This window comes from Phyllostomus hastatus, unplaced genomic scaffold, assembly GCF_019186645.2.
Source record: "Phyllostomus hastatus isolate PE091 unplaced genomic scaffold, TTU_PhHast_1.1 phas_scaffold_11, whole genome shotgun sequence".
In the NCBI taxonomy this organism is placed as follows: domain Eukaryota; kingdom Metazoa; phylum Chordata; class Mammalia; order Chiroptera; family Phyllostomidae; genus Phyllostomus; species Phyllostomus hastatus.
In genome coordinates this window covers 3,161,949-3,188,071 of record NW_025334005.1, presented here as the reverse complement: position 1 = coordinate 3,188,071, position 26,123 = coordinate 3,161,949, and the positions used below count along the sequence as shown (strand labels likewise).

The following is a 26,123-nucleotide window of genomic DNA, read 5'->3' as shown; positions in this document are numbered from 1 at the left end:
TTTCTTCCCCTCTCTAAAAATAAATAAATAACATCTTTAAAAAAAAGACTAAAATCTCCCAGCCTCGTGGGGCTGGCATTTAAGGGGGAAAGGAGTGGGTCACAGAGGGAGGCCACCCAGCCCCACACGCCCAGTCTCTCCTCCCCCAAATTTCCACAACCCCAGCCCCACAGAGACGGATTTTATGATGCCTCCCCCCCCACCGTTGGCGCTCACAGTGAGACCTCAAGCCCTGAGGGCTGACGTACACGGGCCTTAGTCAGAGGTCACACACAGCCCAAGGCTAGCGTGGGGCATCTGACAGGGTCCAGAACCATGGAGCCCGGTGCTGCTCTGCGGACAGTCTGTTTACTGAATTTTAGCAAAAGCAGCATGGCAGTTTTTTCCAGATAGAGGAGTCCCTTGGCTTATTGTCTGGGGTGGTAGTCAGGGTGGAGCAGCAGAACGGGACAGATTCCTAATGAATGAAGAAACGAGGTCGTGAGCACACGAACAAACGAGGCCCAGGATCGGAGCCCTTCCCCGTCCCGCCCCCCCATATATGTGGACGGAACCCCTAGGAAACGAGTTTCTTCTCCCCCATCTCTGGTCTTGGGGGCCTGGTTCCCAGCCTGCAGCCTCACAAGGGAGAACTCCAACCTAAGGACCCCTTAAAACTGAGGCAGCAGTGACACGTGCACCCCTGCCCAGCCCTGGAGCTCACAGACTTGGCCTTGCTCTGTCTGAGATGCCAATCCACTCTCTTTCTGCACCCTGACCCCCACGCAGATTGTGATGGGAAGGGGATGAGGAACAAAAGGAGGCCAGAGTCGCCTCTGGCTGTCCCTTCCCCTTGCATTTGCTTGTTTAAAACCCATGATGAAAGCCCTGGCTGGTGTAGCTCAGTGGACTGAGCGCGGGCTGAGAACCAAAGTGTCGCAGGTTCGATGCCCAGTCAGGGCACATGCCTGGGTTGCAGGCCATGACCCCCAGCAACCGCACATTGATGTTTCTCTCTCTTTCTCCCTCCCTTTCCTCTCTAAAAAATATAAATAAAATCTTTAAAAAAAACAAACCATGATGACTGATTGTTTAGTCAACAACACCCATCAAGCCTGCACTGAGCTCAGCTACATCCTGGCTCAGCTACATCCTGGGAGCTGGGGACACAGGCACCGCAGACACTTCTGGCGTGTTTGGAAGGAGGATGCCAGGCAGGCGCAGACACAGCGGGGGCTCCAGGGGTTGCAGGTCACACCAGAGGCTGGGAGAGAGAGCAGGAGGGCTTCTTGGGGGTGACCCTTGCGGCGCTAAAGGAGCTTTGTAGGATGAGCAAGAGTGCTTCCCCTAGGGCACACTGACCACCCTCCCTCCACACCCTGTGAGCGGCCAGGGGCCTCCCAGAGCCCCCTGGGCTTCCCCGTTGCAGTGCTGATGGCTTTGTGTCACTGCCTCTTAGACCCTGTTTCCTTAAGGGCAGATCCATCTCTGGATCCCGAGTTGCCCAGAACAGGGTGGGCAGAAAGCCTTTGTTGAGTAAAGAAAAATGGGTGGGAGGGGGTGTAGGCAGGCAGAGGGCTACGTAGGGACAAGTAGGGACAAAAGCTTTAGTGCCTTTCTTAATTCAAAAGCTTTAAAGCTTTTTGCTTGAGGGGTGTGCCCTCCCCTCCCAGCCTGGTTTCTCCTCAGTGGTTTCTCCAGCCACGCCCCCTCATCCCCTCCAATTTGGTGTGCACAGCTTCCTGCCTACTCTACCACTCTGGTCCGCAGCAACATGGCATTGACCGTCTGTCTCTCCTGCGTCCTGGCCCTGTTGGTGGCAGCCCCGGCCCAAGGCATCAGAGGCCAGGTAAGTGCCCACAGTCCGTTTCCCGTGCCCTTCCCTCTGCAAGCCCCACGCCTGGGGCTCACCCCTCCAGAATCCACTGTGTGCCCATTTCTCAGAGGGAGCAACTGAGGCTGGAGAGGCGACTGATATGCCCAAGCTCGCACAGGGAGACAAAACAGGCTAACTGGCTGATCTCCTCGCCCAGTCCTGGCTGGAAGCCACGGTGTGGTCCCAGCAATGATTCCTTTGTTCAACCCCCTCACCCTCCACCCTTGCTTCCTTCTAGGAGCCAGGTCCCCGGCCACTGGAACTGAAAGAGGCCTTCACTTTGTTCCAGATCCAGTACAACCGGACTTACTCCAGCCCAGCAGGTATCATGGCGCCCGTACACCTGCAGTCCAAACCCACTTCTGTTTAGCTGATGAGGAAATCAGGGCTCGGGATGAGGAATGGGCTCTGCCAGAGCTCTCAGTGGGACGGTGGCAGGGCTTGGGGTGTGCTCCCCGTTTCCCGAATGCGAAGGGGGATGGGGTCATTCTTGGCTACGAACAGGGAGGGAGCTGGCCGCTGCTGGGGGTCTGCCCCGTCCTAGAGGGTCCTTCGCCTGCACAGCCACGGTCCTCACTGCTGGCAGTGGACAGGAGACCATCTAGTCACGAGTTCATGTAGGGGACACCTAAGGATGCACCTTTTGTCCCTGAGCTGGGCACCCCTTCTCCACCCCGTTGCCAACCCTGTTCCTGCCCTCTCTCTGGGTCTCATCCACAGAGCGATAACCTGTGGGTGTCTTTCATCCCATGTGATGGACCTGTACCCCACCCTCCCCCACCCCTGCCACCCTGCCGGGTCCCAGCCCCAGGCCTGTGGTCAGAGGTGTGAAGGGGGCGACCTGACAACAGGAAGCCTGTCTGTGGTCTCCGACCACCTACTTTCTTTTCTGAGTCACTTGGTCCTCACACCTTTTACTTGGCTTCCCCCCAAACATGGGCAGAGATGTCCTTCCTGCGTCCTGGGGAAACCCAACCCTGGGTGGGCTGGGGAGCTGTTCCTCTGCCCAGATACCTGCAGCAGAGCCTGCAGGGGCCACAGGAACCAGCCCTCCTCTGGGTGAGTGTGGGAGGGAGGACGCCCAGCTCGTGACCACTTCCTGCCCCTGGGGGGCTTGGGAGGCGGCCTAGAAAGACCTTGCTTTGGTCCAGAGTACGCTCGCCGCCTGGATATCTTTGCCCGCAACCTGGACCGGGCTCAGCGGCAACAGGAGGAGGACTTGGGCACGGCGCAGTTTGGGGTGACTCCGTTCAGTGACCTCACAGGTACTGGGACACCTTCTGGCCCCTAGGTAGTGGGTGGGGAAGCAGAGCCTTGTCCAGGGGGACTGGCAGATGGACAGGACAGACTGTTGGAATTCATTTCCCAGAGAGGGACCCCGAAGACCATAGGCCTAGGTGCTTGACCCAAACTGCCGAGAGCAGGGACAGGTACCCCGGAGGCCCATGTCCCAGCTCAGTTCGAGGCTGAGGTAGCAAGTGCAAGGGAATGCATCCCAGCAAGGAACTTGGTCTCTCTCTACACCTCGGCATCCCTGCCTTTGTCCCCCAGGGCGTTACGGGGACGCAAGTGGCAGAGGATGTGGATGGCTGGAGTGGGAGAAGCAGAATACGGGGGAAGGGGGAAGGGGTCAATGAGGTAATCTTGGTGGTTCCGTCTGTCCCTCAGAGGAGGAGTTTGACCGGCTGTATGGGAATCAGAAGGCAGCTGGAAGGGCGCCCTATATGGACAGAAAGGTAGGGTCTGGTGAGAAGGGCGAGTCAGTGCCCTCCACCTGTGACTGGCGGAAGAAACCCGGCATCATCACACCTGTGAGAAACCAGGTAACATGCCCCATCCAGCCTCAGTGGTGGGAGGGAGAGGAGAGGGGCAAGGCCCAGCCCCCTTACCCAGCCCCCACCTTCTCCCCACCAGGGAGAGTATTGTAGGTGCTGCTGGGCCATGGCGGCAGTGGGCAACATCGAGGCCCTGTGGGCCATTAAATGGCAGCATTCTGTGGAACTCTCCGTGCAGGGTATGGCTGGGAAAGGGGCATGTGTGCCGGTGGGGGGTGGGGCCTGGGCTCGGGCGCCCACAGGCCCCGTTCCCCCCAGAGCTCCTCGACTGTGACCGCTGCGCGAGCGGCTGTACCGGCGGCTTCGTCTGGGACGCGTTCATGACTGTCCTGAACAACAGTGAGTGCCGGCCTCTCTGGGGGCTGCGTGCGGGGGGTGCTCCGGGGCGGCATCTCCTCCCGGCCTCCTTCACTTCCAGGTGGCCTGGCCAGCGAGGAGGACTACCCGTACCGGGGGGAGACCACAGTCCACAGGTGCCAGGCCAAGAAGTACAAAAAGGTGGCCTGGATCCAGGATTTCTTCATGCTGCCGGAAAACGAGCAAAGTACGGGCAGGGTAGAGACCCAGGCGGGCGCGGGCAGGGGGTGACGGGGACGGACGGACCAGGACAGAGGCAGCCAGACTGGGCTATGGACGGGGACGGAGGACAGAGGGGGTGGTGGGGGTGGGAGATGGAGACAACCACGAGCCAGGAGCAGGGAAGGTGGGGCGAGCACGGCCTGACGGTGCTTGTGCCCCAGGTATTGCCCGGCACCTGGCCACGGAGGGCCCCATCACTGTCACCATCAACAAGGAGCTCCTGCAGGTGGGAAACGGCCGGGACAGGGGGAGGGCCATACGGGGGTACGGCCCCAGACTCAGCCCCTCTGCCCCTGCAGCGTTACCAAAACAATGTGATCCAGCCTGCACCCGGCACCTGTGACCCTCGGACAGTGGACCACGTCGTCCTGCTGGTGGGTTTCGGCAAGACCAAGTCGGTGGAGAGCAGGCAGGCAGAGGCAGACCTGTCCCAGTCTAAACCTCGGCCTCGTCGCTCCATTCCCTACTGGATCCTGAAGAACTCCTGGGGGGCCAACTGGGGTGAGGAGGTGAGTGGGGTCAACGGGGAGGGGAAGGACAGACCTCTCCCACCTTCTGGCCCTAATGTCATCCGACTTCCTAGGGTTATTTCCGGCTGCACCGAGGGAGCAATGCCTGTGGCATCACCAAGTACCCGTTGTCTGCCCGAGTGGACGTACCGGCCAAGAAGCAGCACAAAGTCTCCTGCCCTCCCTGAGCCCGCCTCTCAGCTCTCCCCGGCCGTGCCAGCTGCCTCCTCGCTGGCCACGCCGCAAGTCTTCCCCTGTCCTCCCAGTCTTCTTGCTATGGGCCGAATAAACCAACGGAAGAGCATGGATTCCAAGTGGACTCAGTTGGGTGGGGAAGAGAACAGATTGAGCAGAGACACCACTCCCGGACAGGTCCCGGCCCCTGCGGGGCCAACACACGCGCAGATCCCTACACACCGTAACGCTCAGATGCACACACGTGCGTACCCCCCACCCACGGCCCCCGATGTGGACCTCTGCACAGGCTCCTCCAAAGTCATGGCAACTTTATTGGCAGTGTGGGCGGGGCAGTGGGAGGGGGCCTCAGTCATGGTAGAGGCGCAGGAGGCAGCCCTGGAGGGTGCCCATGTAGCGGTCCCAGAGGGCCTGGTGCCTGCAACGACAACAGCGACGGCCGAGGTTGACCGCAAGCCCCCGCGCCAGGACGCTGCTCTGAGCGATCTGTGTACCTTCCCTCTTAGTCCTCACCGTGTTCTCGTGACCCTTCCCGTTACCATCCCCCGTTTAGACATGAGGAAAATGAGGCACGGACGGAGAAGGAACCTGCCCGAGGTCGTGTCACAGCTTCCAGGAGGTGGAGCCAGGACTCTGGTCTGCAGAGCCTCCCACCCCCGGGGTGGCGAAACAGGGAACCCTGAGTCTGCAGGAGGGCCAGGCTGGCTAGGGGGGTCTCTCACCGGAAGCCCTCCAGAGAGTGGGCTGACGCTGAATACTGATTCAAGAAGAGCCGCACGTCATTCAGTGGCCAGTGGTCAGATCGGCAGGGCTCCACGAACTGTGGGTCCGAGGGAACACCTAGTACTGGTCCAGCTCAGAGACAGGCCGGGTCGGGCAGGAGTGGGCGGCGGGCAGGGGAGCTCACCTTCTCCACGAGGTCCACAAACAGGTCTCTGACGTCCTTATTGTGGATCAGCTTGGCGGCCACATTCACCAGCCCCCGGGACAGGTTCTGCGGGGCAGGGAGCCTGGGAGTTCTGCCTTCTGCCTCTCCAAATCTATCCACCTCCCACAATCAAATAACTCCCCAATGTTTAGGAGCCGGCTCCCTCCATTACAGGTGGGCAGAGGGAGCAGCTGCGCCACCTGCTGGTCAATCTGGGGCATGAGCAGAGTTGCCTGGTGGGACAGGGAACTGGAGGCGGAAGATGCCCAAGGGACATGAGCTGGCTTGGACCACAGACCTTGAAGTTGGCTTCCATCTCGGAGAAGACACTGAGCTTTCCCCGGAGGGCGGTGCACACCAGGCTGCAAGGAGACAGGGTCAAACCCAGAGCTGCCTGGGCCTCCACTTCAGGCCCCACTCCATGGAGCCCCCTCCTCAAAGTCACCTCTTGTGCAGGTCCAGAAGGTCCTTGTCAGCCACCAGCACCTTGAGCTCCTTCAGGTCCTGAAGAAACTCCTTGTCTAAGTCCACGTCCATGTCATCCACCTGGGAGTCTGAGCAAGGCCCATGGAGGGAGTTGGGGGGGAGGGGGACAAAATACCCTCCTGTGACACCCAAGCTTTGCTCACCCACCACACGGTGCCCCCACAAGACAAAAGAGAAATCAGAGTGTCAGAGAGGCGGAACGCCTTGCCAGGCCACGGAGAGGTAGTGGGCTCTTTGCAGACCAGGGAGTGTGGGGATACTGGACCCTGAGCAGAGGCGGCTGGGGAGGGGCCCTGGAGGACAAAGAATGCCGGGAACTGGGGGCCTGAGGGAGAAAGCGCCGGTGGGGTAGCAGGCCCTGAGAGGGCGGGGGGGTGTCCGGGCACCTGGGTCAGTGGGGGCCTCACCGACGGCTCCGAGGGTCCAGTTCTGGATCATGAGCTCTGCACAGAAGGCAAAGTCGCCGAAGCTCAGGTACTGCAGCTTCTTCTTCCCTGTCTCGAAGCGGTTGTTGGCAAAAAAGACGATGGCTGCATAGTCCCTGCAGGGATGGGGGAGCAGATCTGTCAGGGCTGGAAGTCCCTTCTTGGTGAGCGGCTCCCACCTGCAGCATCTGCTGGGCATCTGAGTTCCCGCCTCTCCCCGCCCTCACTCACTGCAGTGACATGTTTCAAGTCACCTTTCTTTGGGCCTCCTCATCCATGAAAAGAGGTTTCAACCCAGGTCCCCAAAGGGATATAGCAGAAGACCACAATGGTAACTGTTACCACTTCCTGAGCCCTGGGGGCTGTGCCACGTGCTTTTATGTGGCACCTCACAACAGCCCAGTTGGTCAATGGCGGGGCTAGCATTTGAACCCAGGGCAATCTGATCCACATGCAGACCAGGAGTGAGATAACCATTCCCCCAACATAGCCAGGAGGTCAGGTGGGTGGGGGTGGGGAAGATGGACCAGCCTTGGGGTCCAGGGGAGTGTGCAGAATGGGGGTCCTCGCCTGGCACCTCACCTGGCCAACCGATCAGAAAGGAGGAAGTGTTGCTGGATGTTATCCACCAAGGAGCCCCGCATTTCCTCCACCACCTTGAAGACTCGTTTAAAGTTGTCAAACTGCAGGCAGTTAGGGGAGCAAGGGCTAGTCAGAGGTCACTCACCCAATAAACTGTTTATTGAACACCACCCCTCACCTATCTCCCCATGTGGCTACAGCATCTGTTACTCCTTCAGAAAGTTATCAATTCAACAAACATCCACCAGCATTTGCCGCCTTGCCTCAGATAAACGTTTACTCATGTCTACATTAGCATGGCGTTCCCCAGTTCTTCACAAGCTTGTGCTGGAACGGACCCTGGTGGCTAAGGCCCAGAAAGGAAAAAAAAAAAGAGCAAGTGCTAAGCTGTATGCAGGGAGCTCACAGGAGACACAGAGTAAAGACGTGAAATTCCAGAAGGGTTACTTCTTACCGGCACCACCAGAAAGTCTTGTGAAGGTGACATCTGACCCTGACTTGGATTTCAAGGAGTAGACACGGCCAAGAACAGAGCCCTCCAGGATGGGGCATCATGAGCAAAACAAAGCTGGATGCTGGGGAAATGTAAACCTGGAGAGGCTGGCAGGACCAAATCTAAGGAGAGTATGAAGGGCGAGGCCGAAGAGTGTGGCTTATCCAGGAGGGAGTGGGAGCCACTGCAAGTTTATGGACAGACAGGAGGAAGCTATGGTCAGACCCAGAGTTCTGTGAGGTCACCCTGGTTGCAGAGCAGAGGATGGCCTGGAAGGGGCACGCCAGGGAGAGGAGGCCGGGTAGGAAGCAGCTGCCACAACAGAGGTGGGCAGCGGCCAAAGGGGTGGACTATAGATGGAATGCTGTGTGGGTGAGGGGGCTGCAGTGCCCACCTGTCTTCGGCAGCTCTTAAGGGTAATGCCTGTTTTGGTGCTGATGTCATCCAGATCTTTCTTGGTGCCCTTGGACAGCTTCTTGCCCAGGACCTCTCGCACAAAGGCCTCATCAAAGGCATAGTACCTGCGTGGAGGCAGAGGACACTACTGACTTTCCACAAAGGAGGGGAAAGGGGGCCTGGGTTTGGCCCCTTGTGCTCTCAACTTTCTCACGGCCTGGGGAAGGCCTGTCCCTCCCTGGACCTCAGTTTCAGCCTGCAAAATGGGTATATGGTCAGAGTGGTCGGCATCCCACCTCTCGATGAGCAGCGCCTGTCGGGAGGGTGGGATCTGGAAGATGAGCTGGTGCAGCAGCTTGGGCGGTGCGTGTAACAGGCGCTCGAGCATGTGGAAAGTTCGATAGTGGTCCATGGTGTCACTCTGTAGCACCGCTGCGGTGGCGCCCGTCTGCTCCAGGATCCCCGAGCGCACCCTCAGGGCCACAGCGTCGCTCACTGGGGAGTAGGCGCTAGCATCAGGCTTTACCCCACCGACCTCAAAGCCCCTCCAGGTATTCCAGCCCCTATCTCCATACATCCCTCATTCCTTCTGCCCGCTTCCCTATAAGATGTCCAGGCTCCGCTCCTTCACCCATCCAAAACAACCGCTCGGCCTGATGGCCTCCCCCAGAAAGTCCCCCCACAGACCCGAGTAACCATCCAGCCAGAGGCGATACACGTCCTCATCAATGAGGGTCGTGTTCCCTACGAAGATGTCCAGCTCGTTGGTCATGGTTACGCCCGGCCGGGAGCAGCCGCAGCGCCCCAACCCGAGCAAGAGCAGCCCGGGCCGGGCGCGCAGCCGCCGGGCCACTTCCGGGAGCGCTGAGATTCCGTACCGGGCACCCGGAGCCACAGAAGGACCACTTCCGGGACAGAGAGGGTGGGGCAGGCGCTGCGAGGGAAGAGGTAAAAGCGGTGGAGTAGCTCCCCCTTTCTGCAGGAAGGGGAATCCCAGGCTCCTCAGTCCCCACACGTACGCGGTCCGTACCCCGGCCTGGTCAGTCTCCCCCTTTTTGGAATCCTTCCCGGTCACTTCCTCTTGTTCCCCCCACCCCACTTTCTCTTTTCCGGGCCCCTCTGTTTTGACCAGTATCCTAAATTTAGGAGTTTCACAGGGCTCAGTCCTAAATCTTTTCTGTGCAGTAAAGACGTGTAACCGACTTCCAAAGGCCTTTGCTGGAAGCCCCTCAGTCCATCCTGCGGATGAACATCTCTCCTGCGCTGGGACACTTGCTCTTATGCTTTTAGCACCCACCATCCTCCCCGCCCCACCACTAACTAATGACCTCTCTTATTCTGCAGCTTAGAACTCTGCCTGGAAGCCCACATCAGGAGGGCAGCCTATCTGTGCGTGTTTCTTTCCACGCTGCCTCCCCACAAGCCCCCCAAAGCGAAATAGACAGACCTGTCGGTCTCCCCACTCTATTTCTTCCCTGCGTTCCTATCTCAGTGACAGCCCCAACACCCACCAAGGTCTCCTAGCAGAAACCTGGGCTTTCTCTCGGACTCCTCCTCTCTCTCCACATTCAGTTCTGCTGATTTGCCTCCTGGATATTTCTAGTATCTCTTGTCCTCCCCACCCCCACTGACACTGCCCCGGCGCCGTCCTTCTGCAGAGCTCTACTGCCCAAGGGACACAGTGTTCTTACTAATCTCCCTGCCTGCACTCCCCCTCATTGTCCACCCCACACAGAGCAGCCTGAACAATTGTTTTTAAAACACATATTTTAAAATGTTACACCCTTGATTAAAATCCTTCCTGGCCTGTGAAAATGCGCCTAGTATTGAAAGCCCTTAAGTATCTGGCTTCCCACTGCCTTTGTTTCCTCACTCTCTTACCACTTTCTCCCTCTCTTACCACTTTCAAGAAGAAATCAGCGTCGTTCACCATGCTACTCCCGCTCCCTGAACTCATTGCTTGACAAAGCCCTATGTATTGTCAGGGAGCTTCAGACATCTAAGGAAAACTTTTTCGCGGGGAGAGCTCCCTCAGACCCTGTCTGTCCCTCTTCCATTTGCTTCTTGTTTAACTCACCTTGTCTTCCCTGACTACATTAAGACTTGAGGACGGGATGAGAATCTTAACCAAGTTTATTTCTGCATGGATCTTACACACAACAAAGCTTTATTGAACAAACGAATCCCTTGAATGCGCCCCCCCCCGGCCCCGGGCAGAAAACACCCCGTGAAAGAGAGGGCAGGCTGATGGTGAGCCAGGACTTTTGGCGTTGGCAGCGATGCTCAGTGAGCCCAGTCTTTCTCGAGATCGAGCTAAACTAGGAAGGGTATTAAGGTGATAGGTCTGAGTTCTGTCTGGGGTGGAGGGGCGGTGAGCGGGAGAGTTCCCGGGCAGACACCTGAGTCTTGGTTTTGAGAAGGAGCCGAACTAGGCTTGAACTTGAGAATTGGGAGGTACGAGGCTCCTGGTTTCGGGGTGACAGGCGCTGGTGCAGGGACCCACAAACCCGAAGATCAGGGACACTGCCGTAGGGAGTGGGCGGGGAATCGGCTCCGTCTACGCTAAGGCTCCGCCCCTTTCCGTGGGGGCTTCCTCGGATTGGCCGCCCTTCCTCAACGTCATGTGGCCCCGCCCCGGCGCGCGCCCCGCCGCGTGCCCACCCCTGAGCTGCTGCTGCAGCCTACGCTAGCCGGCCAGAGCCTGCCGCGGGCGGAGCCGGGTCCTGAGCCGTGCGGGGCTCGACGTGGGGCACCTGGACCGCGGCAGCGGGCAGGCGATGCTCCAGAGACCTGAGCAGTCATGGAGGCCGAGGCAGGAGGCCTGGAGGAGCTGACGGATGAGGAGATGGCGGCGCTGGGCAAGGAGGAGCTGGTGCGGCGCCTGCGGCGGGAGGAGGCGGCGCGCCTGGCGGCTCTGGTGCAGCGCGGCCGCCTCATGCAGGAGGTGAATCGACAGCTGCAGGGTCACCTAGGCGAAATCCGCGAGCTCAAGCAGCTTAACCGGCGCCTGCAGGCCGAGAATCGGGAGCTGCGCGACCTCTGCTGCTTCCTGGACTCGGAGCGCCAGCGCGGGCGGCGCGCTGCGCGCCAGTGGCAGCTCTTCGGGACCCAGGCATCCCGGGCTGTGCGTGAGGACCTGGGCGGTTGTTGGCAGAAGCTGGCCGAGCTGGAGGGCCGCCAGGAAGAGCTGCTACGGGAGAACCTAGCGCTTAAAGAGCTCTGCCTGGCGCTGGGTGAGGAGTGGGGCCCCCGCAGCAGTCCTGGTGGCGTGGGGGGCTCAGGCACTGGGCCGACCCCGGAGCTCACCTTGCCCCCCTGCGGGCCCCGCGACCTGGGCGATGGAAGCTCCAGCACCGGCAGCGTGGGTAGTCCTGATCAGTTACCCCTGGCTTGTTCCCCAGATGACTGAGGGCGCAGCTTCCTTCGCGCCGACGCCCGCCCGGATGTCCCCCCAAGCGCCGCGGTTGCGGTGTACCTCGGGACCTGGAAGCTGCCCGGCTGCGCACGAGGGGCCGCTGGCATGGACTTAGACACCCTGGCAATGAGGAGGGCCCCTTGCTTTCGCTGGCGGGGCAAGAGGGGACTGGAAGCTGGAGCAGAGGGACTGGCAAGGGGCTGGGTGGCGGCTAATAAATTGGGACGGAAGCAGACCCATGGGCAGCGTCTGTTTGGCACTCGCCGGGGTTAGGACAAGGGCGGGGACATTGAGACGGGATATCATGCCTCTACGGAGGGGCTACACAACTAAGGTGTCTGATCCTTCCCCATTACCTCGAGCCTGGGGAGGGATATGGGACCGTGGAAAGCCGCTGGCTACAACCCCCACCCCCGCCCTGCCAGCAGGCACCGGTACAGGCTGTGATCCGGCCCCTGAAGTGGCTCCAGCTCCCTTCCCTGCTCCTTCCTGTCCAAGACAATGGGGCAGGAAGCAGGTGTTGGGGGCCTAGAAGCCACTCAGCTGCCTCCTCTTAGGCTGGAAGGGGCCTAACAATGATAACAGCGCCCTCCTGTGGTACATGCAGGAGTAAGGTGGGGTCCCACCAGGAGGATAATCCTCTTGGCTGGCATCCCACAGCATTCTTCCTCTCAGTCCTGGTGATGAGGCGGAGCAGATGTAGCTTCGTTTGTCAGATAAGTCAGTGGAGGTCCAGGAATATCAAGTAATTTGTCTAAGGTCATGCAGTGAGTCCGTGGAGCTGAGTCTTGAACCCAGCACTTCTGGATCCAAATGTTCTCCCTTTAGCCTCTGGAGCCAATGTAATGAGACTGGAGCTTCAAGCCTTTTATTTCATTTTGGCAGATTTGTATAAAAATACTCTCTTTAGGAAAATAAATAGCAGCTGCCTTTGCGGTGGAGGCTTAGTTACCCTGGAGCTAAAGTCTTCTCAGAGCCTGGGCTGCAGCTCAGCTCATCACAGAAGTCTCTGGCACCTTCTCCAGCTGTGCCATTTCTGGAGGGGCCGACAGAATGCCCTAGTTCAGTCACCTGGTGCTGCTGGCAGTGGGGCTGGGTGAGTTAGTGTTCTAGGCTGGTATATCACCTGTCAAGGGGTAGGGTTGGGTGGGTCACAGGAAGAAGGTGATAAAGACTTAGGGGAGGTCTGGAGGGGGTTAGGGCTCCAGAAAACCTGTAGGGATCTACAGAGTCATCCGGGGCTGCCTCGAGTTTTCTTGCACAAATGGGAAATATTTTGTCTCTGATTTAAAGGAAATTGTGCTAGAGACGCCTGCTCTAGAGAGGCACCTCTAGAGCAGGCAGCTTTGGTGGCCCCCAGCTGGCTCCACCAGGAAGCAAAATAGGCTCAGTCTCATCTGGTAAGATGGAGAAGAACCCGCAGGGGTTGAGCATGGAATATGGCCCAGGCCAGCTGGACCAGTGGGTGTGGGTATATTGGCTAGGTGGCACCCGCAGGGAGAGGGACCAGTAAGCCTCATAATGCCAAGAGGGTAGGGGAGCCGAGGGGGTCAGAGGATGGGTCCCCACTGCTGCTGCTGCTCCTGCGATGGGCTGAGGCACAGGGTTCAGGGGTGCTGGGGTAGGTGAAGACCAGACTGGGGGTGAAAGGAGTCAGAGAGGGTGTGGTCACGAGCGTAGGAGTGTGCAATGCTTCGGGTTCAAGCACAGGCCCCGGGGAAAGGGAGATACAAGGAACAGGGGCTGGTGCGCTGCTGATACTGCCTGTGCCGCCAGTGTCACTCTCCTTGGCTCCTGGGATTTTGCAGATGGGGCGGTGGGCTTCGAGCACCAGCTCCAGCCGCTCCTTCTGCTTCTGTAGCTCCTCAATCTCTCGCTGCAGCCCTGATTTCTCGTCCTCCAGCTTGTCGGTCTCCTGTAGGGAGAAGGTCAGGAGTCAAGAAGCTGAGGTTGGAATACCGCGTAGCCTTCCAGATGGTGGTGGTGGTGATTGGGCGGTTGGAAGTAGGGTGAGCGGGGGAGTCTCCAGCAAGTCTGGACTACAATTCCCATGAGGCCCTGGGAGAGTGCAGGACTCCAATCAAGACCCGGAGCGTTTTAGGAGATTGTCGGCTTCAGCTCTGGTCGGCTGTTGGTCCAAGTACTTTTTCCTCGTCCTTCTTCCTAAGGACTGCCCCACCAGTGTCCCCTGGGGCCCCACAGGCACCCTCCGCACCGACCAGTGCTCACCGCTTGCAGGAAGTCGGTCAGTTCCTTCCTCCGGTTCCTGCACTTGGCCGCGGCCAGTTTGTTCCGCTCGCGCCTCACTCGACGGCGCTCCTCCTCCTCCGGGCTGATCTGGGGGACAGAGGGACCAGTGAGGACCAGTGTCCTGGGCCACTGGCTGCTGGGCACTCCCCTAGTGCGCTTGCCCAGTGGTAGGACCCTGGTGGAAGGCATGGCAGGACCGGGGCACCGTCTTCCTGCACTTCCAGGACCACCGCGCACCGACGCGTCCCCAGAACTCACTTCAGCAAACTTGCACTAGTCAGATTTCTTCCTCGCACCCGGCTTTTGCCCACTACGATTCTCCTCTCGGGAGGCACAAACCCGAACCCTCTTCATCTCCCAGGACTCAACAAAGATGCCTCCGCCTGCAGGAAGCCCTCTCTCATTCCCCTGACAGAAGTACCGGTAGCTTTTACTCCTTGGAGCCTTTGGGAGGCGGCCACTCCTTTTCGAGGGACCCCTATTTTTAATCTCTTTATAACCAAGTCTCCTTTTCTCCAGGGATTGTAAGCACTAGGAGGAGCTGAGTGCTGCTAAATTGTTATTTACTGGAAATCTGTGTGCCAGCATAGTGCTTTTCTTAGATTCTTTTTCTAAACTTTATTCTTTTAGAAGAGAGAGAGAGAAACATCGATATGTGAGAGAAACATCAATCAGTTGCCCCTCACCAGTCCCCAACCAGGGACCTGGCCTGTGACCCAGGCATGTGCCCTGACCAAAACGGCAACCTTTGTGTTTGCAGAGCAACACTCAGCCAGGTGAGGCGCACAGGCCAGGGTGCTTTCTTAGATTCTTAACGCTACTTTCCATGTACGGAACTGAAGCCCAGGGGAGATGAATAACTTGATTTGGTCCTAGAGCAGAAGTTAAAATCCTCTCACTCTATTCAACATTGACTGACAGGCCAGCTGATGGAGACCATCTTCCCCACAAAGGACCCCACTCGCAGCTCACAGCCCCAGTCTGAGAGGACCCAGGGCCAAAGCGCCCTCAGGACAGGGCTCAGGGAGAAAGGCCAGAGCCTGGCCCAGGGGCTCACCCCATAGTCCTCTTCCGGGTGGTCCCGAAGGCCAGCCAGGAAAGCCTCCCCGGCACACCTTTCCCAGCCAGTAACTCATCTTTCCCAGGATCCCAGCCTCCCTCCCCATCCTCTACCCAGCTGTTAGAGCAAGCTGTTTAATGTGCAAACCTCACCCACTACCATCTCATATATTCACATGCTCCAGGGTTGCCCTTACTGGTGTAGCTCAGTGGATTGAGTAGCTAAAGGTTGGGGTTCAATTCCCCGTCAGGGCACATGCCTGAATTGCGGGCCAATGGATATATTACACATCAATTGTAATATATCCACATCAATGTTTCTCCCTCTCTCTTTCTCCCTTCCTTCCCCTCTCTCTAAAAATAAAAGATAACATTAAAAAAAAAATGCTCCGGGGAGAGGAAAGAGGTGCCACTCCCTTAAAGACTATCTCATTTATTTTGGAAAGGACATTATTAGCAGCGTGTGGGTAGGAACCCCGGTTGGGGAGGCAAAAGTTCCCAGCTCTCTCCTTCAAGCCTTCCCTTTGCTCTGAGTGAGACAGTGTGGCTTGCTGGTTAGAGTCTAACTTTAGAATTGGGCAGACCTGTCTCATTACTCAACACTTGTGTGATCTTGGGCAAGTGACTTTACCTCTCTGGGCCTTCATTTCCTTGGCTGTAATATGGGGAAAACCAGAGTACATTCCCCGGAGGGTGTTTGTGAGGTTTTCAGTGAGACAGGGAAACTGAGACTCAGAGAACAGCTAAAGGCAACCTTCCTTCTGTTCTTTCCCAGCTGCACGGACGGAGCGTAAGCTCACCCTCCTGTTCATGTCCGCAGGTGGGTACCCTCTACTGTCCATGCGCCTTTCCACATGCACCGTACATGTTCTCACTTCCACTGATGTTCTTTTTTTTTAAAAATATATTGATTTTAGAGAGAGAAAGAAAGAAAGGAGAGAAACATTGATTTGTTGTTCCACTTATTTATGCATTCTTTGGTTGCTTCTTGTATGCACCCTGACTGGGGATTGAACCTGCAACCTTGGCATATTGCGTAGATGCTCTGACCAATTGAGCTACCCGGCCAGGGCTCCACCTCCATTCTTGCTCGTGCCATCCCCTCTGCCTGGAATGTCCTTTCCTTCAACTCTATCTATGCAAATCCTACCCCTCTTCCTAGGCTTATATGCCTCCACCTCCAGGAAGCAGTCCCTCATCCAGAAGGGACCTCTTTGTCCTCTGGGTCTTCCTAGAGGCTCCTCTCACTTTCCACCTTGGCCAATAGTCGCTAGCAGTGCTACCTTCTCCCTCCTTCTAAGCCTGCGTTCTCCTTCGGGGCAAGAGCTGCCACACCCCCGTGGGCATCAGAACCATGCAAGGCCTCTGCTCCTTACCTGTTCACAGGGCCGGCGACGCACGCCTGGAGGTGGCCCCAGGGCCCGGATGACTCCTGCCCGGGGCTGTGGGTGGCTGTACTGGGGATAGGCCAGAGGTCTTGGGTAGCTACCAGGTCCCAGGAAGTGAGGCTGAACCATCCACTGTGGTTCCTGGCTGCTACTCAGCGCGCTGATGCTTGGGACGAGGTGAAATTTCTGAGGGATAAGACATGGAAGATCAGGAGTGTAGTCTGTGTTAATTGAGGGGCTTCCAGTGAACAGAAGCCACACTGCTGTCCACCCTCGAGACAGACACCGAGACACCAGAAAGAGCAAGAGCACAGCTTGGCAGTTAGAGAGACTGAATGACAGCCCCCTGTTCCTGAGCTGTGTGGCTTTAGGCAGGTCACATAACCTCTCTGGACCTCCATTTCCTCATCAGAGCTAATACTTTTAAAATACGAATTCCAGGCACTGTCCCAACCACTTCACAAATATTGACTCATATAATTTGCACAACAGTATCTTCATTTTCAGACAGGAAAACAGTTGTCCTCAGACACACAGCCAGTAAGTGGGAAGCGGGGCTTGGTCCCCGGCTGCTCAGCTCTTTGCCACTCCCGAGAGAACGTACGTGACAAGCCTGGTCAGGGCTGTGGAGGACAAGAGCCATGGCTCTGGGTTCAGGCTGTTTCAGTTCTGATCTTGGCTCGGGCTACTTACTGGCCAGGGCTTTGGGCACACTATTTGACCTCAATGTGCTTCAGTTTCCTCGTTTTTATTATTGTCATAGGCGAGGATTATGGCATTTCATCAATGCTAAGAAGTGCCCTTTTTAACCTTTAGTAGCCAATCAATTTAATTGGCTTTTTTTTTTTTTTTTTTTGGCCCCTGAGCGAGTGCGCGTTTCCCAGAGGTACTGAATCGCTGGGTCAATGAGCGGTGGCGTGGGCAGAGCAAGTCCCTATTCCATCTCCTGCTCCAAAAATCCATTTAATATGTGGTCCTCAGAGGATGTATCAGATGTGAAGCTGAAAAGAACAGATCTCTACACTTGATCTTGGCCAAAAGGCCAAGAAGCAATGATAATTGGCAACTTGAAACAATTTAGTGGCACAAAATAATGGTGGGTTTTCAAATCAATGGGGTCTGAGATTCTGTGAAATACGGTAGATAAGGAGAAACCTGCCCAGCAGGATGCCTGGTTGTACAGTTAGAGCTCCAGGTATTACCTGCCACTATCCTCTTTCAGCCAGAAATGAGAGGGATGGATTGAGATGGGGGTTCAGTGTTGGGAGACAACTGGGTTCTAGCCCTGGGGCTGGGCTCTGGGTGTGTGCGCCCAGTCCTCCGGGAAAAGGCGGTTCAAGCCCAGGCAAGTCCGTGCAGCGGTGTCCCTGGCCCGGCACTGGGGGCCCAGTGGCCCAGTGACCCCAGTTCCGGGCTCGAGGCACCGCCGGCGGTATCTCCTGCTCCCGAGGTTGTCCAGGCCCGGGCCGCTCCGGGCCAGGAAGGGAGGGGCACCCCGGGTGAGTCAGCCGCCGTGACTCGGCCTCCGTGACTCGGCGGAACGGACGCCGCTCCTTCCCTCCCCTAGCGACACGTGCTCGTGGCCCCTCGACAGGAAATGGGCACCTGCAACCTCCGGGGTCCCCCCAACCGCCAGTGGGCGCCAAGAGTCGGGGGAGCGGGAGTTGCCCGCCGCATGAACCCCGCACGTTCCCACACCTTCCGTTTTGATTGGCCCCAACCTGTAAAGGAAGGGGTCAAGATCCAGTCTCTGGAGCCCACCAGATTCCACGGCGCGGAGAAGGGGGTAGGGACTTGGCGACGGGGTAGGGAAGGACAGGCAAATGGACAGATACACAGACGACCACAGGCAGTGCCGAGGACTCCCGGTCTGGGGGGGCTAGCCTGTGGACGGATCTAGCCTCCTTCCTGTGTGGGACGCCTGGGTCGCAGTTCAGATCCCGAATCCCACCCCGGGAATTGAGTCCGAGATGAATCAGACCCTGTGATCCTGTCAGCGCTAGGGCTAACGCAGGTGCCGGGACCCCACTCTAACGCAGACGGACAAAGAAATTAGCGCTGGACAGGAGGAACTAAAGAAGTTAAGGACAAGAAGAAAGAAAGACGGAGGGACGGATAGCAGACAGCGAGAGGAAAAGGGGCGACCGAGAGAGGGGACGCTCGCAGATTTTTGTTACACCTACCCCCGCGCGCGTTTCCCTGGGCTGGGGGGAAGGTGTCCGGGGACCGCGGAGAGTGGGCAGGACCCGCGGCACGGCACCTATACCAGGTCCCTACTGCTGCTCCCGGCCCCAGTCCCAGCGCGTGTCGGAGTGGACCTCAGCGTCCCAGGCGCTGTTTCCCCCGGGTACCCCAGGCGTCAGCTCCTTCTCACCTGCTGGCCTGTCGCCGGGGGCTGCCCCGGGCCGCCGTACGCACCGCTGGCCCCGGAGCTGGGTCCGGGTTCCCCGAAGTCTCGGAACATGCCCTGCGCTGGCTGATCTACGGGGTCAGCGTCGGCGGCTTGGATTCTGACTCACCCGCTCCTCGCGTAGTCTTTTCTTTTTATGAATGAAAAGGGCTGAACCACTTCAACTAGGGGGTGGGGGCGTGGCGCAGCGGCGCGGGTCTCCTCGCGGCTCCGCCTCTCCCGACGCGCCACCTTTTGCTGGTCCGCACCGAACTGTTCAACGCCTCCCGAGGCCCCGTGAGGCCTTTTCAACGGGAAAGTGGAGGATTTGGCGTCCCCTAGCCCCAGCGGCGGGTCCGCCCCCCTCTGACGTAGCTGCCCATACATGGTGCAATTTCCTCGCCGCGCCCAGGTGAAGCAGAGGATTCCCCGGCGGATTACTAGCACCTGAGAGCTGCCGGGAGCCGGCCCCGCCCGGCTCGGCCAGCCGGCGCAGTCCGAGTCGCGCCCCACTCCGGGACTTGCTCCGGCAGCCTTCTCACGGCCGGGTCCGGCCTCACCCGGGCAGGTTTCTTTATTTGTAAAATGGGACGAAATACTCATATAGCTACCCTACTGCGCGTAGGAGTTGGAATAAAGAATGTGAAAGGGTTTGAAAACTGTAAAGTGCATTATAAATGTGATTGATATTATTATTATTATTATATTATTATTATTATTATTATTATTAACTGGGTGCTTATTTCATGCCAGGAACGTACTACTACCACCCAAGGCTGCACATCGTGGCGTGGAGCCCTTCCACTGGTATTGTTTTAAGATTCGAGGATGGTAAAAAGTAACTAAATGACGAACCAGGGTTACAAAAATGCTTGTATATTTTAAACGCTTACAGTGAACAAGTTAATGTTTTGAATTACCCACAAGTCCAGTGCAAAAGAATTGTGCTACTCACAGGATAATTTCAGAACCTATAACGAGTTCTAATTCAGAGCCCCTCTAAGCAGCGAGAGCCTGCAGTGGGACACAGGTGTCCTGTGGCCTGAAAAACACCTTCTTTAAATATTGTCTGTGCTCTTCCACGGCTGTGTGGTCACCAGCCTTGTTTGAAGATTATGTCAAAGGTCTGTGTGACCGTGAGGCCAGGCTCAAATGTCAATAACCAAAGGCCAGCAACCCTGGAAGGTAGGTTTTACCTGGAAGGCAAAATCATCATCCCATTTTACAGACAGGAAAACTGAGGCTCGGAAGTGTTGAAATGAAGTGCGTAAGATCACTGAGAGAATGGCTGAAGCAGGCTGCCCGATCAGAACTGGGGCAGCTCCAAGCCCAGGCACCTTTTCACACCTGCAGAATGTCAGGGCTGAGGGGACCACCCCAAAGTTTCTTCTCAGCTTCCAAGGCCACGTGGCTTCAGCGAGCGAGTTGGGCTCTCCCACTTTCCTCTGGTACCTCTATGGAGCCCGCTCCAGTTTCGTCCTCAGGGGAGGAAGATTTCAGAGAGGTGGGAGCCTAGGTTGCCTTCCTTGGGGAGAGAGGGGGCAGGGAGGGGACTGTGGGTACACACAGGACTTAGAACCAGAAGGCCAACTTGGCCCTGGGCTTCCCGTCCCAGTGCTACCATTTTCTGTGTCTGTGACCCTGGGTGGTGGTGACCTTCCCTCTGAGTGCCAGTCCCTGTGGGAATAATTGAGCCTCCTGCTGACCTCATGGGGCTGCGGTGGGGTCAGATGAGGTCACAAATGTGAGAGTGCTCTGTAAGGTGTAAGTTGCCGCACGCCCAGAAGGTGGTTACCAGCCTGGTGCCGCTCCCTTGCCCCTGTCCTCAATGCTTATCTTTCTCTAAAAAGAAACCAACAGCAGTTTACCTCGAGCAATATAGGGGTGTATATGAGAGAGCGAGAGATTTTTTGAGGCAGTTTGACCCATGGAATAGCACATGCATGTTGGAATCAGACAACTCTGGGTTCTGAGTTTGAATTCTGCTCCTCGCCCACTATATGACCTTGAAGAGGCAGACCATCTCTCAACACCTCTGTTTGCTCATCTGTAAAGTGGAGACATAATGGCAATTACATCTCAGAATTGCTGGAGACTGGAAATAACATAATATCCCATGTGTAGCACGGCATGTAGTAAGAACTTGACAAATATCCAAAATAAACACACATGTTAATACAGAGCCCCAGGGCTGAGAGCCCTTGGGGGTCTGATCGTTTGGTGCAGGCACTCGTGCTGCGCACGCGCCCACACACAGGGACTGGTATCTGGACTCTTTGGCTAAGTCCAAGCTGGACAGGGTGACACAGGACCAGGTAGGGGCACACGCAAGGTCTGAGTCAGGTCAGCCTTGACTACCTCCATCTGCCTGCTCCCGAAACAACACCCTGCCTGCTCCCCGGACAGCCCGGGGACCGTGACTGAGCGGGGGCTCAGGTCTCCAGTGTGTGTGTGTGTGCGTGTGTGATTACATGGCTCTGAAAGTCCCTTCCTGCTCTAACCGTCGGTGGAGCCACAAGAAGGTCTTTCAGAAGCAGCACATTCCAAGCTCCTCAGTCACTGACTCCCGCCTCGTGGCTGCAGAGACGTTCCTGGCTCCTGACCTCACCGGCTCCCGGCCAGGCGAGGATCCCAGGGGGCGCTGATCGGGGCAGTTTGGGTGCCCGGAGGTCTGCGAGACCGGGCCCTGTCTCCCGGCAGCAGCCCCGTGAGCTGGGCTCAGTCACTGCCCCCGCCCCCCAGGAGCCCGGTCTCCTGGGGCTGCAGTGACGAAAAAGGAGGCGGTGGAGGCGTGTGGTTTGCATCCAACAGGTTCTGTCAGTGCCCCCAGGGCCTTGGAGGTGATGTTTGTTTTTTCAGTTTCCATTCACTTTTAAATCAAACTTTATTTATTTTTAAAACTGAGGGGCAAGCCACCCAACATACAATTAACCGTTTTAAAGCATACACTTCAATGGACTGCTGCGCATTCCCAGTGTTATGCAACCACCACTTCCATGCAGTCTCAAAACTGTTTTCGCCGTCCCAGGAAGACACCCCATACCCTCTAATTAATCACTCCCTCCTCCCACCTCCTCCCCATCCCCCGGTGGCCACGCGTCTGCTTTCCGTCTCTACCGCTTTGCCAGGTCTGGACGCTGCACAGCAGTGGGATCCTACAGGATGTGACCTTTCCCATCTGGTTTCCTCCACTTGGCCTGTGCTTTCCAGCTTCATCCATATTGTAACTGGTACCCCATCCTTTTTATGGCTGAATAATATTCTATTGTATGGCTACACTACAACTCATTTATTCATAAGTTTATTCATTTATTTTTTTAAGATTTTATTCATTTATTTTTAGAGAGGGAAGGGAGGGAGAAAGAGAGAGAGAGAGAAACATCAGTGTGTGGTTGCTGGGGGCTATGGCCTGCAACCCAGGCATGTACCCTGACTGGGAATCGAACCTGCGACACTTTGGTTTGCAGCCCGCGCTCAATCCACTGAGCTACGCCAGCCAGGTATTCATTTATTTTTAATTTTATCGTTGTTCAAGTACAGTGTTCTGCCTTTCCCCCTGCCTCTCCGCCACCCCCCAGCCATCCCCACCTCCCTTATTTATTCGTAAGTTGATGGACATTTGGCTATTAGGAGTGATGCTCCATGGGTATTTGCGTCCAGGTTTTCGTGTGGACACATGTGTCCATTTACCTTGGGTCATCCAGAAACTCCGTTTAACCTCGCGAGGAACTGGCAGACCGTTTTACAAAGCGGTTGTGCCATTTCACGTTTTTACCAGTGTGCGTGAAACTCCCAATTTCTCCACATTCTTGCCGACACTTGTTATTTTCCATTTGCAAAATGAAAGACGTCCTAGAGGGTGGGAAGTGGTATTTCACTGTATCTGATTTGCATTTCCTTAAACCAGCCGTGTCCCTTAGTGAGCAACAAATACCTTTTTTTGTGCTTGTTGGGCATTTATATGTATTTTTTTGGACAAGTGTCTATTCTAGTCCTTTGTCCGTTTTTTATTGGATTGTTTGATTTTGTTGTTGTTGTTGTTGAATCTTTTGAGTTTTTAAAATATATTCTGGCTACCCAACCCTTATCAGATATTTGAACATTTACCCCTATTTTTTCTTCTGTTGATTGCATAATTTTGGTTTTTATATTTAGGTTGTTGACTAAATTGAAGTTTAACATACAGATAACCCTGTGGGGTAGCCCTGGCCAGGCAGCACAGTTGGTTAGAGCATCATCCCAATAAGTCAAGGTCGTGGGTTCAATCCCCAGTCAGGGCACATATAAGAATCAACCAATGGGTGCATAAATAAGTGGAACAAATAGATCTCTCTCTCTCTCTCTCTCCCCCTTCCTCTCTCTCTAAATTAATCAATTTAAAAATATCATACATACCCCTGGCTGGTGTGGCTCAGTGGATTGAGTGCCAGCTGGCGAACCAAAGAGTGGCGAACCAAAGGGTCACTGGTTCGATTCCCAGTCAGGGCACATGTCTGAATTGAGGGCCAGGTCCCCAATTTGGGGGCATGAGAGGCAACCACACATTGATGTTTCTCTCCCTCTCTTTCTCCCTCCCTTCCCCTCTCTCTAAAGTAAATAAATAAAATTTAAAAAATATATATCATACAGTAAAGTGCCCTCATCCAGCATGTTCAGCTAGGTGATTTGTACATGTATGTAAACCCATGTAGTTACCTCCCTGCCAAGATATAGGACGTTCCCAGGAGCTCAGAGGGTCCTCACGCCCCCTCCCACCTCCAGGCCTCACCCATGGGTAACCCCTACTCTGACTTCCATCATCACAGATTAGTTTTGCCTGTTCTTGAACCTCACAGAAATGGAATCATACCACATGTGCTCTGTTAGGTTCGGCTTCTTTTACTTGACCTGTCTGCGGGGACTCGTCTGCATCCCCGGGCAAAGCTGTCGCTAGGTTTTCCCAGCCGTTTTCCCAGTGGCCGTGCGGCAGTCCACTGCGAGACCAGGCTGCAGACGCCCCCACCACCCCCCTGGTGGCGGTTTGGAGGGCTCTTCCGGCCTGGGGCTGCAACGGATCAGGCCGCTGTGAGCATTCTCCGTCCGTCTGTCCCCAGGCGGCCCACTGCCCTGGTTTCTCTTGGACACGTGCCCAGAGGTGGAACCGCTGGGCTATAGGGTACACGATTGCCCTTCGTTCTCTCCAGCAGGTCCTCAGAGGGGCTGTGCTGTTCCCCACCCCACCAGCAGCGGGTAAGGTCTCTTCCGGCCACCCCACACCTGGAGGTGGCATTTCAGTTCCCTTCAACAAACACTATTCTCACTTCGTTCTGGCCCTGTCCTTTCGCTTCTGGGTGCTCTCCACAGCCTCCAACCCCGCTCTCTCCTCTCGCTGCTCACCCCCGCATCCTGAGGGATGTTTGAAACCCTGACAGCGTTGCTCTGGCGGGGAAGCTCAGCTGGTTAGCGGGTCGACGGGTACAGGACTGATCCTCTGTCAGGACGTGTACGAGAGTCACCCCATGAATACACAGATCAACGCAACGCCACATCGATGTTTCTCTCTCTCCCTTCCTCTGTGTAAAATCAATCAATAAAGTAAAATAATAAAATCAAACACGACATTATTCACAGAGGAATGTTTTAAAATCCGGAGCATTTCACCCTCAAACTTGGACCCTTCCAAGTGCTGGCACCTTTTGCGTGGAGACGCAGGAGGGCCTAAAGCCTGGGAAGGGGTGGGGTGGGGGATGCTCCACACACCCCATTTTCTTTTAGGGTGTAGTTGGTTGGGGGGGCCTAGCGGGACTTGAGGGTAACACTAGTGGCTCGAGTTCATTGTGCTCCGATGGGGCAGACATGGTTCAAAGTGATGGATGAACCCTCAGAACAACCTGCGGAGACAGAGTAATAATACACCCATTTTACAGATTCAAGAATGGAGACACAGAGAAATTAAGCAACTTGCTGAAAGCCACACAGCCAGGATTTGAACCTAAGCAGTGTCCAGAGACCGACCTTCTCACCGCCTTGTTAGTTCTGTCTCTCAAAAGAGGCCAGAATTCTTAGCACGGCATTCTAGGCCCTTCCAGGCCCTTCCAGGCCCTTCCTGCCCCGGGCCGCCTGCCCGGCCTCCTCCCGCGCCAGCACCCAGTTCCTCTCTCTGCTCTAGGCTCCCTGCTGGACTGAGCATCTCACCCATGCGCAGGCTGTCCCCTGCCCAGGCTGTCCTCCCCCGTTGCCGCAGCTGGCCGCCTCTTTCATCCTGGAGGTGACTACCCCCTCCACTTCCTCAGGAGGCCTTCCGCAAGTCCCTACTTTACACCATGCACCATGGTGTACACTTCCATGGAACACCATAGCACCATGCAGGGTATTACTTTCTTTAAAAAATATTTTTTATTTATTATTTTTGTAGAGAGAGGGGGAAGGGAGGGAGAAAGAGAGGAAGAGAAATATCAATGCGTGGTTGCCTCTCAAGGTCTCCCTTCTGGGAACCTGGCCTGCAACCCAGGCATGTGCCCTGACTGGGAATCGAACCGGTGACCCTTTGGTCCGCAGGCCGGCACTCAATCCACTGAGCCATACTATCTAAGGCTATTATTACTTTATTTTTTAACCTGCTTAGAATAAGTTTTAAAGATTTTGCATTTCGAGGAAATTACATGTACAGTGTGGAAGAGAAGAATTTATTTTAAAAGCTGATTTTCATTTTTTACTTTGCCTTATATTTTTAAATTTGTCATTGCATCTCTTTTTCAACTCTAATCCATTTCCGTGCCTCACGGTCCAGAAGCAACGCCAGGGCGTGTGGTGCAAACCCTCCCCGCCGCTGTAGCCAGTGTCTCCAGTGGCTTTTTGCCCAGAAGGTAGCCTCCTCTCCATCCTGTTTTGTTCCTTGCTTTTCTGTTTTCTTATACCTTGGTAATCCTTCCACTGACTACGTGAAAATCTGCCCCATTTAATTAATTAATTAATTAATTAATTTTAAAAAGATTTTATTTATTTATTTTTAGAGAGGGAAGGGAGGGAGAAAGAGAGAGAGAGAAACATCAGTGTGCGGTTGCTGGGGGTCATGGCCTGCAACCCAGGCATGTACCCTGCCTGGGAATCGAACCTGCAACACTTTGGTTTGCAGCCTGCACTCAATTCACTGAGCTATGCCAGCCAGGGCCTTAATTTATTTTTTATTATTATTTAAATCCTTACTCTGGGGTGTGAAGAGAGAGAGAGAGAGAGAGAGAGAGAGAGAGAGAGAGAGAGAGGGAGAGAGAGAGAGAGAGATTGGTTGCTTTCTGGTTGTGTCCTGATTTATCGAACCTGAAACCTCGGTATGTGCCCTGACCAGGAATTGAACTCGCAA

General features: G+C 55.8%; 4 protein-coding genes and 1 non-coding gene across 7 annotated transcripts; 2 read left to right on the top strand and 3 right to left on the bottom strand.

The window, feature by feature from the left end:
* The first annotated feature begins 1,721 nt into the window (after positions 1-1,721).
* CTSW (cathepsin W) lies at positions 1,722-5,086 on the top strand. Its single transcript, XM_045855439.1, has 10 exons — positions 1,722-1,828; positions 2,094-2,178; positions 3,007-3,120; positions 3,524-3,678; positions 3,770-3,869; positions 3,949-4,029; positions 4,109-4,234; positions 4,431-4,495; positions 4,569-4,778; positions 4,853-5,086. The coding sequence occupies exons 1-10, from the start codon at positions 1,754-1,756 to the stop codon at positions 4,964-4,966; spliced, it is 1,125 nt and encodes a 374-aa protein (XP_045711395.1). The 5' UTR covers positions 1,722-1,753; the 3' UTR covers positions 4,967-5,086.
* A 183-nt stretch (positions 5,087-5,269) lies between these two features.
* On the bottom strand, positions 5,270-9,158 carry LOC123829588 (FGF1 intracellular binding protein). Of its 2 annotated transcripts, none has more exons than XM_045855440.1 (10): positions 8,971-9,158; positions 8,580-8,778; positions 8,282-8,408; positions 7,395-7,495; positions 6,774-6,928; positions 6,347-6,455; positions 6,200-6,263; positions 5,881-5,967; positions 5,696-5,793; positions 5,270-5,391 (listed from the first exon to the last, which is right to left on the bottom strand). In XM_045855440.1, the coding sequence occupies exons 1-10, from the start codon at positions 9,053-9,055 to the stop codon at positions 5,322-5,324; spliced, it is 1,095 nt and encodes a 364-aa protein (XP_045711396.1). In that variant the 5' UTR covers positions 9,056-9,158; the 3' UTR covers positions 5,270-5,321. The 2 variants fall into 2 exon arrangements, with proteins under 2 accessions (XP_045711396.1, XP_045711397.1); XM_045855441.1 differs by having other exon boundaries at positions 6,795-6,928; positions 8,971-9,157.
* Positions 9,159-10,550: 1,392 nt separating this feature from the next.
* CCDC85B (coiled-coil domain containing 85B) lies at positions 10,551-11,933 on the top strand. Of its 2 annotated transcripts, XM_045855477.1 has the most exons (2): positions 10,551-11,516; positions 11,685-11,933. In XM_045855477.1, the coding sequence occupies exons 1-2, from the start codon at positions 11,084-11,086 to the stop codon at positions 11,690-11,692; spliced, it is 441 nt and encodes a 146-aa protein (XP_045711433.1). In that variant the 5' UTR covers positions 10,551-11,083; the 3' UTR covers positions 11,693-11,933. The 2 variants fall into 2 exon arrangements, with proteins under 2 accessions (XP_045711433.1, XP_045711432.1); XM_045855476.1 differs by having other exon boundaries at positions 10,918-11,933.
* A 131-nt stretch (positions 11,934-12,064) lies between these two features.
* FOSL1 (FOS like 1, AP-1 transcription factor subunit) lies at positions 12,065-19,058 on the bottom strand. Its single transcript, XM_045855475.1, has 4 exons — positions 18,770-19,058; positions 16,384-16,581; positions 13,928-14,035; positions 12,065-13,613 (listed from the first exon to the last, which is right to left on the bottom strand). Exons 1-4 carry the CDS (start codon positions 18,857-18,859, stop codon positions 13,215-13,217), a joined length of 795 nt encoding a protein of 264 aa, XP_045711431.1. The 5' UTR covers positions 18,860-19,058; the 3' UTR covers positions 12,065-13,214.
* LOC123829637 lies at positions 17,260-17,449 on the bottom strand. The gene has a single exon (XR_006787640.1). It is a non-coding gene; the product is annotated as a U2 spliceosomal RNA (small nuclear RNA).
* Positions 19,059-26,123: the final 7,065 nt, after the last annotated feature.

Bases quoted from the DNA above. Each gene is read 5' to 3' on its own strand.
- CTSW (XM_045855439.1), top strand. From the start codon at position 1,754: ATGGCATTGACCGTCTGTCTCTCCTGCGTCCTGGCCCTGTTGGTGGCA. The intron at 2,179-3,006 runs GTATCATGGCGC...GCTTTGGTCCAG, and splicing joins GACTTACTCCAGCCCAGCAG to AGTACGCTCGCCGCCTGGAT. The intron at 3,679-3,769 runs GTAACATGCCCC...TCTCCCCACCAG, and splicing joins TCACACCTGTGAGAAACCAG to GGAGAGTATTGTAGGTGCTG.
- LOC123829588 (XM_045855440.1), bottom strand. From the start codon at position 9,055: ATGACCAACGAGCTGGACATCTTCGTAGGGAACACGACCCTCATTGAT. The intron at 8,779-8,970 runs GTCTGTGGGGGG...CCTACTCCCCAG, and splicing joins CTGGCTGGATGGTTACTCGG to TGAGCGACGCTGTGGCCCTG. The intron at 5,794-5,880 runs GTGAGCTCCCCT...TCGGACCCACAG, and splicing joins TTGTGGACCTCGTGGAGAAG to TTCGTGGAGCCCTGCCGATC.
- CCDC85B (XM_045855476.1), top strand. From the start codon at position 11,084: ATGGAGGCCGAGGCAGGAGGCCTGGAGGAGCTGACGGATGAGGAGATG.
- FOSL1 (XM_045855475.1), bottom strand. From the start codon at position 18,859: ATGTTCCGAGACTTCGGGGAACCCGGACCCAGCTCCGGGGCCAGCGGT. The intron at 16,582-18,769 runs GTGAGAAGGAGC...CTTATCCCTCAG, and splicing joins CCCCGGCGACAGGCCAGCAG to AAATTTCACCTCGTCCCAAG. The intron at 13,614-13,927 runs GTGAGCACTGGT...TTCTCCCTACAG, and splicing joins TGACCGACTTCCTGCAAGCG to GAGACCGACAAGCTGGAGGA.